We start from the raw sequence: 12866 nt of genomic DNA, 5'->3' as shown, positions 1-12866 counted from the left end.
TTTAATTTCAAAAAATTGTCGGATTTAATTTTAAAAAAAAATCGTCAATGTTGATCAAATAATCGGTAAAACTGACGAAAACCCCAAAATTCAAAGAAAATGCCGAATAATTTCGAAAAAAACTTACGATGTTCCGAACTTCGGAATTAATTCCGAGAAATGGCAGCACTGTTTCTTTGGATGATTGCCAACAATATGGAAGTATTTATGCCAAAAGGAACTATGTCTCACGCAAACCCTAAGCACATAGTTCTTTTTAGCATAAATACGTCCATATAGGTTCAAACTTATTCCAAAAACTGCAGGATACGTATCAAGAAAGCTTGTACAGTGGACTCTCGATAATTCGAAATTGAAGGGAATCGGCTTTTTCTTCGAATTGGCGAGGTTTCGAAATAAAGAGAGTTCGAATTAAAGAGATTCCATGTAGAAAAATTTCGAATTAGAGAGGTTCGAATTATAGAGGGAAGGCGCCATCTGAATTCGAATTATAGAGGGGCAAATGGACGGATTTACGCCTAAAGGTCTTTAGCTCAAAGGTCAAGCTCTTTCAGACACCCAGGAACATGAACAGTTGACTTCGAATTGTAGAGGGAATGTACCGTCTTATTTCGAATTATAGAGGGAGGGCCATACTTACTTCCCACATTTCGAATTACAGAGAGAATTTTCGTCGCAATTTCGAATTATAGAGGGCCAAGCCAGCTTTAAAATTTCGAATTAACGAGGGGAGAAAAATACATTGATTTTCTTCGAATTATCGAGAGATTTTCAAGGGAAACAGACTTTCCTTCGAATTAACGAGGTTTTCGAATTATCGAGGTTCGAATTATCGAGAGTCCACTGTAATCATGAAACACCAAGTTAACGTAACCCGAAAACCTATATCGATACACGAATTCGCACTCATGATGGATCTGAATTCATGAGAAATTTGGAAGAGGCGTTGCAAAAAGAAATTGCAAAATTTCCCTGTTCGCTGATGATGATAATGATCATCGCGGTTTTAATTACGGCTTATAATGGATTCTTCTTCGCAAGTATGCGCACACATAAAAAAATCGCTCAAGGTCTTGAAACAGGCCGCAACGCCTAGGAAAGTCAACAATCTCTAAGATAAGGCTCTTGACCATCACTCTCTGTTTAAGTAGTTTCTTAGATCAATAGCTCCGCCGTTTAAAGAATACGTTGTTTCCACAGAACTTACAACCCACGATGTTATGTTGATTAGGGATGTAATCAATGTGCCTTTCAAAAAAAAAAAAAAAAAAAAAAAAAAAAAAAGACATTGATAAGAATCAGCCCAAATTTCTCGCAAGATCATTTTGTTTCACTAAAAGCGAATGAAGCTACTTGGGCTGATTGTTGAAACTGATAGACAAAACGAAGAACATATAGGACAAAAAGAAAATGGAGCGACCCTATTGGTGGAAGCAAGTGGTTGTATAGACAAATAGGTAAGTTATAGACAAACTAACAGCAACTCACGAGAGAACCTCTATAGCTATAGTAACAGCCAGTCAATCATTTCCACTTTTTCAGTACCTCCAATTGACGAAATTCGAAAAAATTTTCAAGTTTCTCACTCAAATTGCGACAGAAACGACAAAAAAATGAAAAAATTCCAGACCTTCTCACGGAATTTCCGCACTTTGTTAGTACTTTCGAACCGCCCTTAAAAAATCTGCCCTTCATCTTAAAAATATTTGTCTGTACTATTTCCGGACTTTCCGGAAATTCCGGACTTGTAGACACCATGTCCCTGTATATAGGGCTTTATTAAGAATCTTTTTGATGATGACCAGGCTGGAGCTGGGAAAACGTGCTGCCCTACTTCAGGAAACTGGAGGACATGACGATCGAGGGACCCCGAAGTGACACCCGTATGCACGGGCGCAACGGCCCCATGACCATCTCCGAGGCACCCTTCGAGACCATCATCTCCAAGGCTTTCGTCACTGGTGGAACCGAGCTTGGTTACTCCAAGGTCAATGTCAACTCCGAGCGACAGACCGGCTTCTCCCGCCTCCCCGTAAGTCAAAATCTTTCCTGTCACTTCAAAAATTATTCGGGACGCACTGGAAAAAAAAAAAACACATTGGATCTAGAGTCCAGACTCTTAAAACCACCGACAAGAAAAAATACTCTTGATTCAATCGGATTTTTGCTTAAATCAAGAACCAAACATCTTAATTTGAGCGGATTTCCTTTGGATTTAAGCTTAAATCTGATTGAATCAAGAGTCCTTTTTCTTGTCAATGTTTTCAAGAGTCTGGACTCTAGATCCAATGTGTTTCTTTTTTCCAGTGATGCAAAGAACATACGGGATTTTTCTATGATTAAAAGGTGAACCGAAAAAAAACCACAAGCAAGGTCCACTAGACCTGGGTTTTAAGACACATAAAAAAACCATACGTTCAGTTTCAATAGAACTGTCTACTTTCCGAAAGGAAACATCCAATATATTTCGGAAAGTTCCAAAAGAACATTATTCTTTTCTTAAAAGCTCAAAAAGAGCTTGCAGTTGCACGTAGAGCATGAAAAATAACTTAAGTTTTTTTGTTTTGTGAGCGTTGATTGATAGGGAAGTAAACTCACCTGTGCCCGATACAAAATTTAAGGATATTAGTTGAGATCCTTATAAAAGAAAATCAAGCATTGCTTCAAGAAAGCAAGAGTGAGACTATTCAAAAACGGATGATTTTTTATTGGCTTTGATTACGTGACTCGAGCGTTTAAAGCGCCTTCAATTACACCTAACGCAACAAAGATAACACGTGCAAATATACGAGAACACCTATCAGGCGAATACTGGATTTTAGAGTCCCTCTACTGGATTTCGCTCGTTTGAATATCCTAACTTAATCGTTGCTCCTGGTGTGTCACGAAATTCACCATTAGCGTAGCATATGATCATCCAACCTACAGTTTCTAGATATTTGACTTTGACTCTCTCAACCTGCCTAGTTTGTGGGTTCATTATTTAGTGACCTCCCTCTTTCTCTGTGAGTATAGTTTTCACGCTACCTGGTACACAGAGAGAAAAATCAACACAAAAGTTTGGTTAACGTGAGAGTTAAAACACAAAATAACCCTAGCCTTTGATTGAAAATTTCCAGAGAAAATGTCAGCTAGTTTCCTTGTAGAAATTCAATAAGAAATGAATGGTGAATACCAACGTCGCAATAATTATTGGAGGAATGCATTTTCCCAGTTTTTCCATTGTTTTCTGCGCTATATTCACCGCAAACTGTACCAAAATCAACACAAAATTTGTGTTGGTTTAAGTTTAAATTCCTATATTAACCGAAAGTAACACAAGAACACAAATATTTTCATTGATGCTGTTACGTGCGAAAAATATGATGGTAGTTTACGCATCAATGGACCACAAGACAAGGCACGAATTTAAGTAATCTGATACTAGATTCTTAACTAGAATTTCACGTAGAATAAGATTCGCGCAACGATAATTACTGAAATCAACTCCTTACGAAGAGATAAACGCTTTTATTTCACGTTGGTTCCGAAGAATTTGAACTGCCCGCTCACAAGAAACTCAAAGCTCTACGTGAGTCAAATCGAGCACTACAATGGTTTCAGCAAGCTTCTCAAACGAGCAATGTTCATTTCCTACCGTGTGTTGTTCAAACTATAAGCAATTCGCAATAGCTGAGCCAAAGCGTCATGATTGAGGTTGCCAGATGTTTATATCGCAGAGACTGTCATGACGTTTAGCGCGCGATGTGAATCGCGCAGAGCATTGAGTTTCCATGAGCGGGTGGTTTCAATTCACGCATCAAGACTCATTAAACATCTCCGTAAGGAGTTGATTTCGGTAATTTTCGTTGTGCACATCGTATTCTACGTGACATTTTGGTTAAGAAGCATGTATCAGAACGCTGAAATTCGTACCTTGTCTAGTGACCCATTGAACTGACCCATTAGATCATTTTCATCCCTTGTTCCAGGTAACCCTCCGAAACGGACCCGCTGCAGCACCTCGCGCGGATACCTGCACCCGGCGCGCAACCGCCGGAACCTCCACGTCCGCAAGTACTCCCAAGTGACCCGGGTGATCATCGACCCGAAGACGAAGACGGCCATCGGGGTGGAGTTCGAGCGGGCCCGGAAGCGCTACCAAGTCCTCGCCCGGAAGGAGGTCATCCTCTCTGCCGGGGCCATCGGCTCGCCGCACTTGCTCCTCCTCTCCGGCGTCGGCCCCAAGAAGCACCTCCAGGAGAAGGGCGTCAAGGTGGTCAAGAACCTCCCGGTCGGCTACAACCTCCAGGACCACGTCGCTTTGGGAGGCCTCACCGTCCTCATCAACCAGCCGGTGTCCATCAAGACCGACAGGATCCTCTCCAACGCCACCGCGCTCAACATGTTCCTCACCCAGCACCGCGGGCCTATCACCATTCCTGGTAAGTTCTTCGAGCTAAGGCGCTAGATACACCTGCGAGTAGCAAGCGCGAGTAAAGTAGAGTACCTTTATAGACAGAGTATGGCCATTCGTACCTCTTTACTACAGGAATACTATGCCGCTTTCTGTTTGTTCATGAGTTTTCAGGCTACATGATGCTCTTACGGCCGTAAATAAACAAACAAGATGGCGACTCATCGTAACATTGATAAGAAGCTAAAATTTGACAAAAATTCCAATTATACGGCAGATACAATTTAAACTAGCGTATCTACGAATAACATATGAAAACACTGTTAAATTGCCTTCCGGCTTTATCACAGGAGGATGCAATATGTGCCTCAAACTTGCTTGCTGATAGCAGCCATCTCGTTTGTTTATTTACGGCCGTAAGAACATCGTGTCAGCCTATTTGCTCGCGACCAATGAAAAACTGGCACAGAAATGGCCATCTATAAAGATACTCAAGTGTAAATCGCGTTTAGGCTACTCAACGATAGCATCAGAACTCATCGATGAAATTTACACGCTTTTCTGTTTACACCTGCGAGCCCTGACGCGCTTCTCGGTTGCTTGTTTACGAAACACATCCTCTAACCTTTAAATCGTATTTTCACGGTATGACGGTACTGACAAGCAACGCTGACAAGTGAATCTGCTTGAACAGATTTACTCGGCCTTATATCCCTGAAAATTTGAAGAGCCTGGAGCATAAATGGACCGAGTTTAACAGAAAGGAACCAAGCCACATCAGCCAAATTTAACTGGCCAATTAAATTTTTTACGAGAGAACGTTTGTTCGGATTCCTTTGAAATTTTTGAGGAATATGCTTCGTGCCATGGAGAATTTTCACTGAAATTTGCACGAAAATCCCCACAACCGTTTTCATGTAAAAAATTCAATTGCCCAATTAAATTTGGCAGTAGCTGATGTGCCTTAGTTCCCTTCTGTTAAACGCGGTCCAAATGTGCCAATCGCTCGATGGCTCTAGGTTCATATCGGAATATACGCCAATTGACCAGCCGAAGAGAAAAAAAAGAAGAAGGAAAACCTTAATCTTATCTTATGACTCCCGGGTGGAGTGCTGGTGAGTGAAAAATAACTGTGATAATGGATTCGTCGGATGAGGAGATCCACCACTATTACTTGGTTCTGCTGGTTCTGATGATGCTAATGATTCTAACTGTACATTTGTCATTCTTACAATATTGTGAAACACGCGTGATAAAAATAAAAATAATTGACAGGACAAAGGACTCCGCTCTCACTTGAATGCAACAGCAACAAAAACATTGATAATACAGGAAAGTGATTTCGACCAATGGGAGTCGAGAACGGCCCGAGTTACACGCAAAAAGTAGGATCCAATCCTACTTTTTGCGTGTAAACAGCAAGTTCGTTCAGCTTGTTGCGAGTTGCTGTATACACCTGCGAGTACAACACGCGCTCGCAACAAGCGCTTGACACGCGCTTGCTACTCGCTGATGTATCTGGCCCTTGAGGAAAAACGCCGTATGAACATTCGAGAGTTGCCAGATTTCTTTGAACAAAATGTTTATCTTGGGGGAAAATTATGGATATTTTTCCTTCAAATTTTCACACTTTAGATCAAATTACAACAAAATTACCTGATATATTGGCAGAAAAATATTCAAAAATTTTCCTGAAAATTAGTGATTTTCCAGAGGAAATTTGGCAACGCCTGGAGGCTCATACGGCGTTTTTCCTTAGCACGGCAAAATTGTCTGAGAGGAAGTGTTGAATCCTCGAAAGTAAAAGCTTCCATCGGTCGCCAGCAGGGTGTCTACTAAAACAGGCTGGCCAAAAATCAGTACTTTTACAGTACATTCCCAAGAAATTCAGTACCTATTCAACAGAAATATTCAGTACTTTTTCAATACCTTTAACTGACGAAATTCCGACGGAGCACAGTGGAGAATTTCATGAGCCGCCCTACGCCGTCCTCAGCGCGCAGGGCGCACGATCCGCCTTTCATTATTATTACGCGTAATCTAGCGTCAAGAGTTCACTAATTACTTCACACGACCAGTGTGTAATTTTAAAAGTGGAAAATTAAAAATAAAAATTACACGAAACCGGAGTTTCTCCGCTAGGGAGCTCTCCCCGCAAGAAATCCTTCTCCAGTCTCCACCCGCCCGCCGGAAGAGCTGCGGCGTGCTGTCAGCGCGAACCGCGCACTGACTCCTACAAACCTAAGGGGATCCTTCACGCATTGCGCGATGCTTGAAGTATCCCCTTAGGTTTGTAGGCGTCGGTGCGCGTTTTGAGCTGGCGTGCCATAAACTTGCTCACAACTCAAAGACCAGGGTGTTAAAATGTAGGCAATTTGAAATCAAATTCGAAATTAGAGACTCAAGAAACATCGGTTACGAAACTTTCGTGATGTATCAGTCATTATCCGACTTATTTCTTCCTAATCTTGAGTTTCGAACCATTGTGCACCGCGGGCGGCGGCGCTCATGAAATTCTTCCCTGTACTCAATCGAAGAAATTCGAAAAATTTCAAAAATTTGAATTTCTCGCTTAAACTGCGACAAAAATGAACAAAATTCCGGACTTTCTTGCAAAATTTCCGCACTTTTGCAGTACTTCCGGACCGCCCTTGAAAAATCAGTACTATTTCCGGACTTTCCGGATATTCCGGACTTGTAGACACCCTGCCAAGAGGCCAGAGGAGGGTCTCTTGTCTCTGACTACGACATGATAATTTTTGATTGAGCTCGAACTTTTCCTCTGAGATGAGAAAAATACTTAAGAGGGGCGAAATAAACGTCTCCTTTCTCAAACTTAGGGCTTTTGTCTTGGACAGAGCATCCTATCATGTTGACGACCTCTCAAATCTCTAGCCTGAATCCATCGCTTCTGTCGTTTTCTTATTTTGCTCTTACATTGCCTAACTTAAATCATTTCTAAAAACATTTTTGTTAAATTTTTATTGATTGTTAGAAACAAGGGACCACTAGACAAGGTAAGGATTTAAGCAATCTGATACATGTTTCTTGACCAGAATTTCACGTCAAACACGATTCGCACAACGAAAATTACTGAAATCCAACTCCTAACAAAGATATTAACGTTTTTATTTCACATTTGTTACGGGCAATTTGAACCGCCCGCTCATAAGAAACTCAAAGCTCTACGTGAGTCAAATCGTGCACTACATCGGTTTCAGCAAGCTTCTCAATCGAGCAATGTTCATTTCCCGCCATATGTTATTCTAACGATAAACCACTTGCTATAGCTGAGCCAAAGCGTCAAGATTGAGGTCGCCAGATTTTTATATAGCAGAGACTGTCATGATAACGTTTAGCGCGCGATGTGAGTCACGTAGAGCGAGTTTCATGAGCGAGTGGTTTGAATTCACGCATCAAGACTCATTAAAAATCTCCGTAAGGAGTTGATTTAGGTAATTTTCGTTGTGCGCATCGTGTTCTACGTGATATTTAGGTTGAGAAACATGTATCAGAATCCTATTATTCGTACCTTGTCTAGTGGTCCATTGTTAACTTGTGATCTTGTAATCTGACTTGTACGATCCCTTAAAGGGAGTACATCGATGGTGAAACTGCAAAAATGCGTATATCGGTTACGGTGTTTGAAAATCTCCGCTCTTACTTTATTTTTTGAAAGGAAACCGAACCAACATCGTGGCTTGAAATTTTCACAGAATATTCTTCACATAGAGAAGAAAAATATCCGAAGTGCTCAATGAATGATGTTAAGTGGTTTTCCATATGAAAAATGAAGTATGACAGGAAGTCTGTAACGCCGCAAATAGATATACGCATTTCTGCAGTTTCACCATCGACATGTACCGACTGTAAAATAGATAAATAAATAAATAAATAACTTGGGTTTTTTCAGGGGGATGCGAAGCCCTGGCGTTCATCGACACGAAGAACGACGACCCTCGGAACACGGACGGGTACCCGGACTTGGAGCTGCTCCTCGTGGCCGGCGCCGTGAGCTCCGAGCCGACGCTCAAGCTCAACTTCGGCATCAAGAACAGCGTCTACGACAGCGTCTACCGCGACACGGAGGCCCTCGACGGCTTCATGGTCCTCCCCATGATCATGCGCCCCAAGAGCACTGGCTTCGTCCTCCTCAAGGACCGCAACCCCTTCCACTCCCCTACATCATCCCCAACTACTTCGCCGATGAAGAGGTAAAGCCCAAAGAGCTCATTTTACTTCAAACATTCACTGGAAAAAAACCACATTGGATCTAGAGTCCAGACTTTTAAAAACATCGACAAGAAAAAATACTCTTGATTCAAGCGGATTTTTGCTTAAATCAAGAACCAAGCCTCTTAATTTGAGCGGATTTCCTTTTGATTTAAGCTTAAATCTGATTGAATCAAGAGTCCTTTTTCTTGTCGATATTTTCAAGAGTCTGGATTCTAGATCCAATGTGTTTTTTTTTTTTCCAGTAATGGCGAGGCGTGAATGATCGATAATCGATATTTCCCCATTTTAAGCTATGGTAAAGAATCGATTATTAAGGAACACCCTGTTTATCGATCCTCTTCCACAGGTTTAAATGGCAGATCAATCTATAAATCGCAAGTCACGCCACGCCACTACTTCCAGCATTCCCGATTCCTGCGCTTTGATTATTGGAGCGTTATTGAATTGCGACATCGAGAGAACAGGAAGATTTCAATGGGCGTGTTGCAAACTTCGGCTAAAGCAAAAAGAACTGTTATTTCTAATTGAAAATGGCTCAAAAATCACAATAAGCTAATTGGGAGGGGCTGAAATACACGCCTATCCTCACAATCTACGTAAGAAATATGCGTTTTTTTTTAGCTTCCCGCTTTAAAACGGTACTACGGACTACGGCACAGGTGAACTTTTCGTAAAAAGAGTCGTTCCATCCAACCTTTGCGCATTGTGATGCATCGTAATATTCAACTTGGCCGGCGCCAACCCGCTAAAACACACTTGACGAGACGAGAATTTGCTAACCAGCCTGTTCTTATTTACATTTTCCTTACGTTCATAAAAAAACATATGGACGTATTTCTGCCAAACGGAACTATGTGCATCATGACGTGAGCCCTATCATGCATAAAGTTTTATGGGTCGCAGGGCTCATGTCTTAATGCACATAGTTCCGTTTGGCAGAAATACATCCATATGGTGCTTCCTCATGATTTGCGGGCAGAGGTGTCAGCCAAGTTGAATATTGTGAGGCATCCTTCAGCGCGCAAGGGTTGGATGGAACGATTCCTCTTAAGAGATATGATCTGCGCCGAGTTATCTTTTCTGCAACGGAGAGCTTCACATTACGCTTTCATTATTTCTTGGCCACCTATGTTTCCACTTCTAATACGTGCGGATCTTCTGATTCCAGGACCTCGACGTGGCCGTAGCCGGCGTGCGCAAAGTCCAGGAGCTGATCAAGACCCCGGCCATGCGGCAACTGGGCGCCCAACTCCTGCAGACCCCGCTCCCGGGCTGCACGTCGATGCCGTTCGACTCGGACGACTACTGGAAGTGCCACGCGCGACACCTCCCCTTCACCATCTACCACCTCTCGGGCTCGTGCAAGATGGGCCCGGCCTCGGACCGCACGGCCGTCGTCGACCCCCGTCTCCGGGTGCACGGCGTGCGGAACCTCCGCGTCGTCGACGCCTCCATCATGCCCAAGGTCACCGCCAGCCACACCAACGCCCCCGTCATCATGATCGCCGAGAAGGCCGCCGACATGATCAAGCAGGACCACGGCAAGCGCACCGACTTCTAGGGCGCCGATCTCGCAGAGGTTAAGACTGGACCGGGGGAGGCAACCGCTGCCTCGGTATCACTATAGTTACTATCCGCAGGGAGGGTTACGCCCAGAGACGGATGGAGACCCTATCAATCCCGTGGAAATAAGTGGGAATTTCTGATTTGGAGCTTCCACCACTCAACCCTCACTGGAAAAAAAAACACATTGGATCTAGAGTCTAGACTCTTAAAAACATCGACAAGAAAAAATACTCTTGATTCAATCAGATTTGACCTTAAATCAAGAACCAAACCTCTTAATTTGAGCGGATTTCCTTTTGATTTAAGCGAAAATCTGATTGAATCAAGAGTCCTTTTTCTTGTCAATGTTTTCAAGAGTCTTGACTCTAGATCCAATGTGGTTTTTTTTTTCCTGTGTCCCCTTGGAGATAGGTGGGAATTTCTGATTTGGAGCTTTCACCACTCAACCCTTTCTATCCCCTTGGAGATAGGCGGGGATTTCTGATTTGGAGCTTCCACCACTCAACCCTTTCTATCCCCTTGGAGAAAGGTGGGAATTTCTGATTTGGAGCTTCCACCACTCAACCCTTGGCAGTACTTTCTGGTAAGCGAAGGGTTGATCGTTTCAAAAACCATCGTTTCGTTCTCCCGAGGAGGGTCTCTGTCAGTCTTTGATGCGAAACCCGAAGTCAGAAAGAATTTGACATATTACAGAAACTTCTAGTTTGACAAAACGGTCAAATTCTGAAAATTTGATTTACTTGACTGTAGTTTTATGAAAATCCTCGAAATATTTCGCCTAAAAATTGAGAATTTCTGCGATACACCATCATTAGACCATAGCCGCTTTAAAACGAGCAATTGTGGGGATTAGTGAAAATTAATGAGTTTCCTACAAGTGCCTGACCAACGGTTTCAAATACTCATTGAGGCTGAAACGTGCGAAAGCTGAAACTTTCAACTGTTTACTTCAGGTACCGATAACTGAACAGTACAGCTCGCCAGTGCCATCGAATGACGAGTTGAGCGGTCTTAACTTGTCTCGTGTAGAAATAAATTCGACGTGATAAAAAAGCAGGGAATCGTAGGATCTCAATTGGACGTACTTCTGTCAAACGGAACTATGTGCATTATGACGTGAGCCCTGTAATGCATGTCTTCTTATGGGTCTCAGGGCTCATCTCTTAAAGCACATAGTTCTGTTTGATAGAAATACGTCCAATTATTACTCGAAGATCACGAGAGATCTTCTCTTTCTCTCCAGAAAATCAAACCGCCACCTGCAGCGGTTTATTTTACATTCAAAATCGAACGTAGTTTTTCAAGATGGCCAATTTTTCAATGAGGCACTACTATTCCTGCATCATCCATAATCTGCGTCGGAAAATTTTGGAACAGCTAGAAATAGTGGTTCTTTATTTCAAAAAGTGGTCATCGTCGGCGGCTCAACATGCAAACAACCTTACGAGGTACATAACTCATTTGCACTGAATTTTCCGACAAAAAACCACTATTTCTGGCTCGATTTAGAAACAAAATAAGTGCCATTCGTTTTCCTGTACAGTTGGGTGCTTTTAAGGATGAGCCGGAAACAGCAGTTCCCTATTGCAAGATGTCGTTGGTCCATTTGACAATATGGATATGGCACTGAACAACGCACAAAACTGTCCACTTTTAATTGAGCTTTGCTGTTTTGGGGAGAAATGCCATAATATTGGTTGGACTAGTCAAATTTAAAAAAAAAATTAGAAAATTAAAAAAAAAATAATCAAAATAAATAGGTAAGAAAAAAACAAAAATATCCTCTGATGTAGTTCCTTAGCCGCTCTAGTGTGCATTAACTGCAACGAGCGGAAAATGAACAGCACGCAAAAAATAGAAATGTAACTAGAAAGAACGTTTTTTTACGAGGGCCACAAAGAACCAATGCATCTCTTACCATTTCGACCTTTGGTTGAGCAATTTTTTTAAATGAGCTCATGAAATTTGACTATATTTAGATATGAAAAAAATAAAACCGAGACTTAGATAAATTCGAACCAGTATTTCATGAAGATAAAATATTCAACCTTATCGAACGTGCCATGTTGATGATGTCTAAGTCGACTTCAGAAAAACGATTACCAATTTATTTTTTAAGGATAAAAGATTACTTTCCCTCCCATCATTCTGGGCTGAAATTTTTCTTCACAGAAACTTTAAAAGTAGAAACATTTTAATTTCCGTTTGGATGAGTTCTAGACGCCGCGCCGTTAAAAAAATTGTGTACTAGTTCCAACAAAAAGACAAGCTTCAGTGGTACTCCGATCCATGGAACAGGAACCCGATTACAAACACGTACTCAACTTTTTCATTACAGGATAAAATGAGCATCAGTTGCAAAAAAGCGTTAGAAAATCTGATTCCCGAATGAAATAATTGTCTCAACAGATGTAAAACAAAATTACCTTCGGAAGAATTATTTGGACACAAAACAGTTTGCTCGAGACTCAGCGAGCCAAATGAACTAAAGTTAGACAAGTAGCTACATCATTTGTTAGAATGTAGGTATTTATTTATTATAGAAGTAAACTTGTAAATATTGACGAGAAACTTAGTTATGAATAAGCAAGCTTATTTCCTGTTTTATTTTTTAAAAACTCAAGAGTTAAAAAATTGTAAAAAATAAAATAAAATTTTACAAAATGTA

General features: G+C 41.6%; 1 protein-coding gene across 1 annotated transcript in view; it reads left to right on the top strand.

Annotated features, from left to right (window-relative positions):
• Nucleotides 1-12866, top strand: part of LOC109035237 (glucose dehydrogenase [FAD, quinone]) — a 77908-nt gene extending 65042 nt beyond the window's left edge. Inside the window, 6 exon segments of the mRNA XM_019048805.2 lie at nucleotides 1806-2032; nucleotides 3972-3987; nucleotides 3990-4424; nucleotides 8310-8570; nucleotides 8573-8610; nucleotides 9801-12866. Coding sequence (XP_018904350.2) covers nucleotides 1806-2032; nucleotides 3972-3987; nucleotides 3990-4424; nucleotides 8310-8570; nucleotides 8573-8610; nucleotides 9801-10193 — 1370 coding nt within the window. The 3' untranslated portion in view covers nucleotides 10194-12866.

The sequence above is a fragment of the Bemisia tabaci genome, chromosome 8, assembly GCF_918797505.1.
Source record: "Bemisia tabaci chromosome 8, PGI_BMITA_v3".
NCBI classification, from domain to species: domain Eukaryota; kingdom Metazoa; phylum Arthropoda; class Insecta; order Hemiptera; family Aleyrodidae; genus Bemisia; species Bemisia tabaci.
Note: the sequence above shows the minus strand (reverse complement) of the source record. Positions and strands in the feature narration are given on the sequence as shown.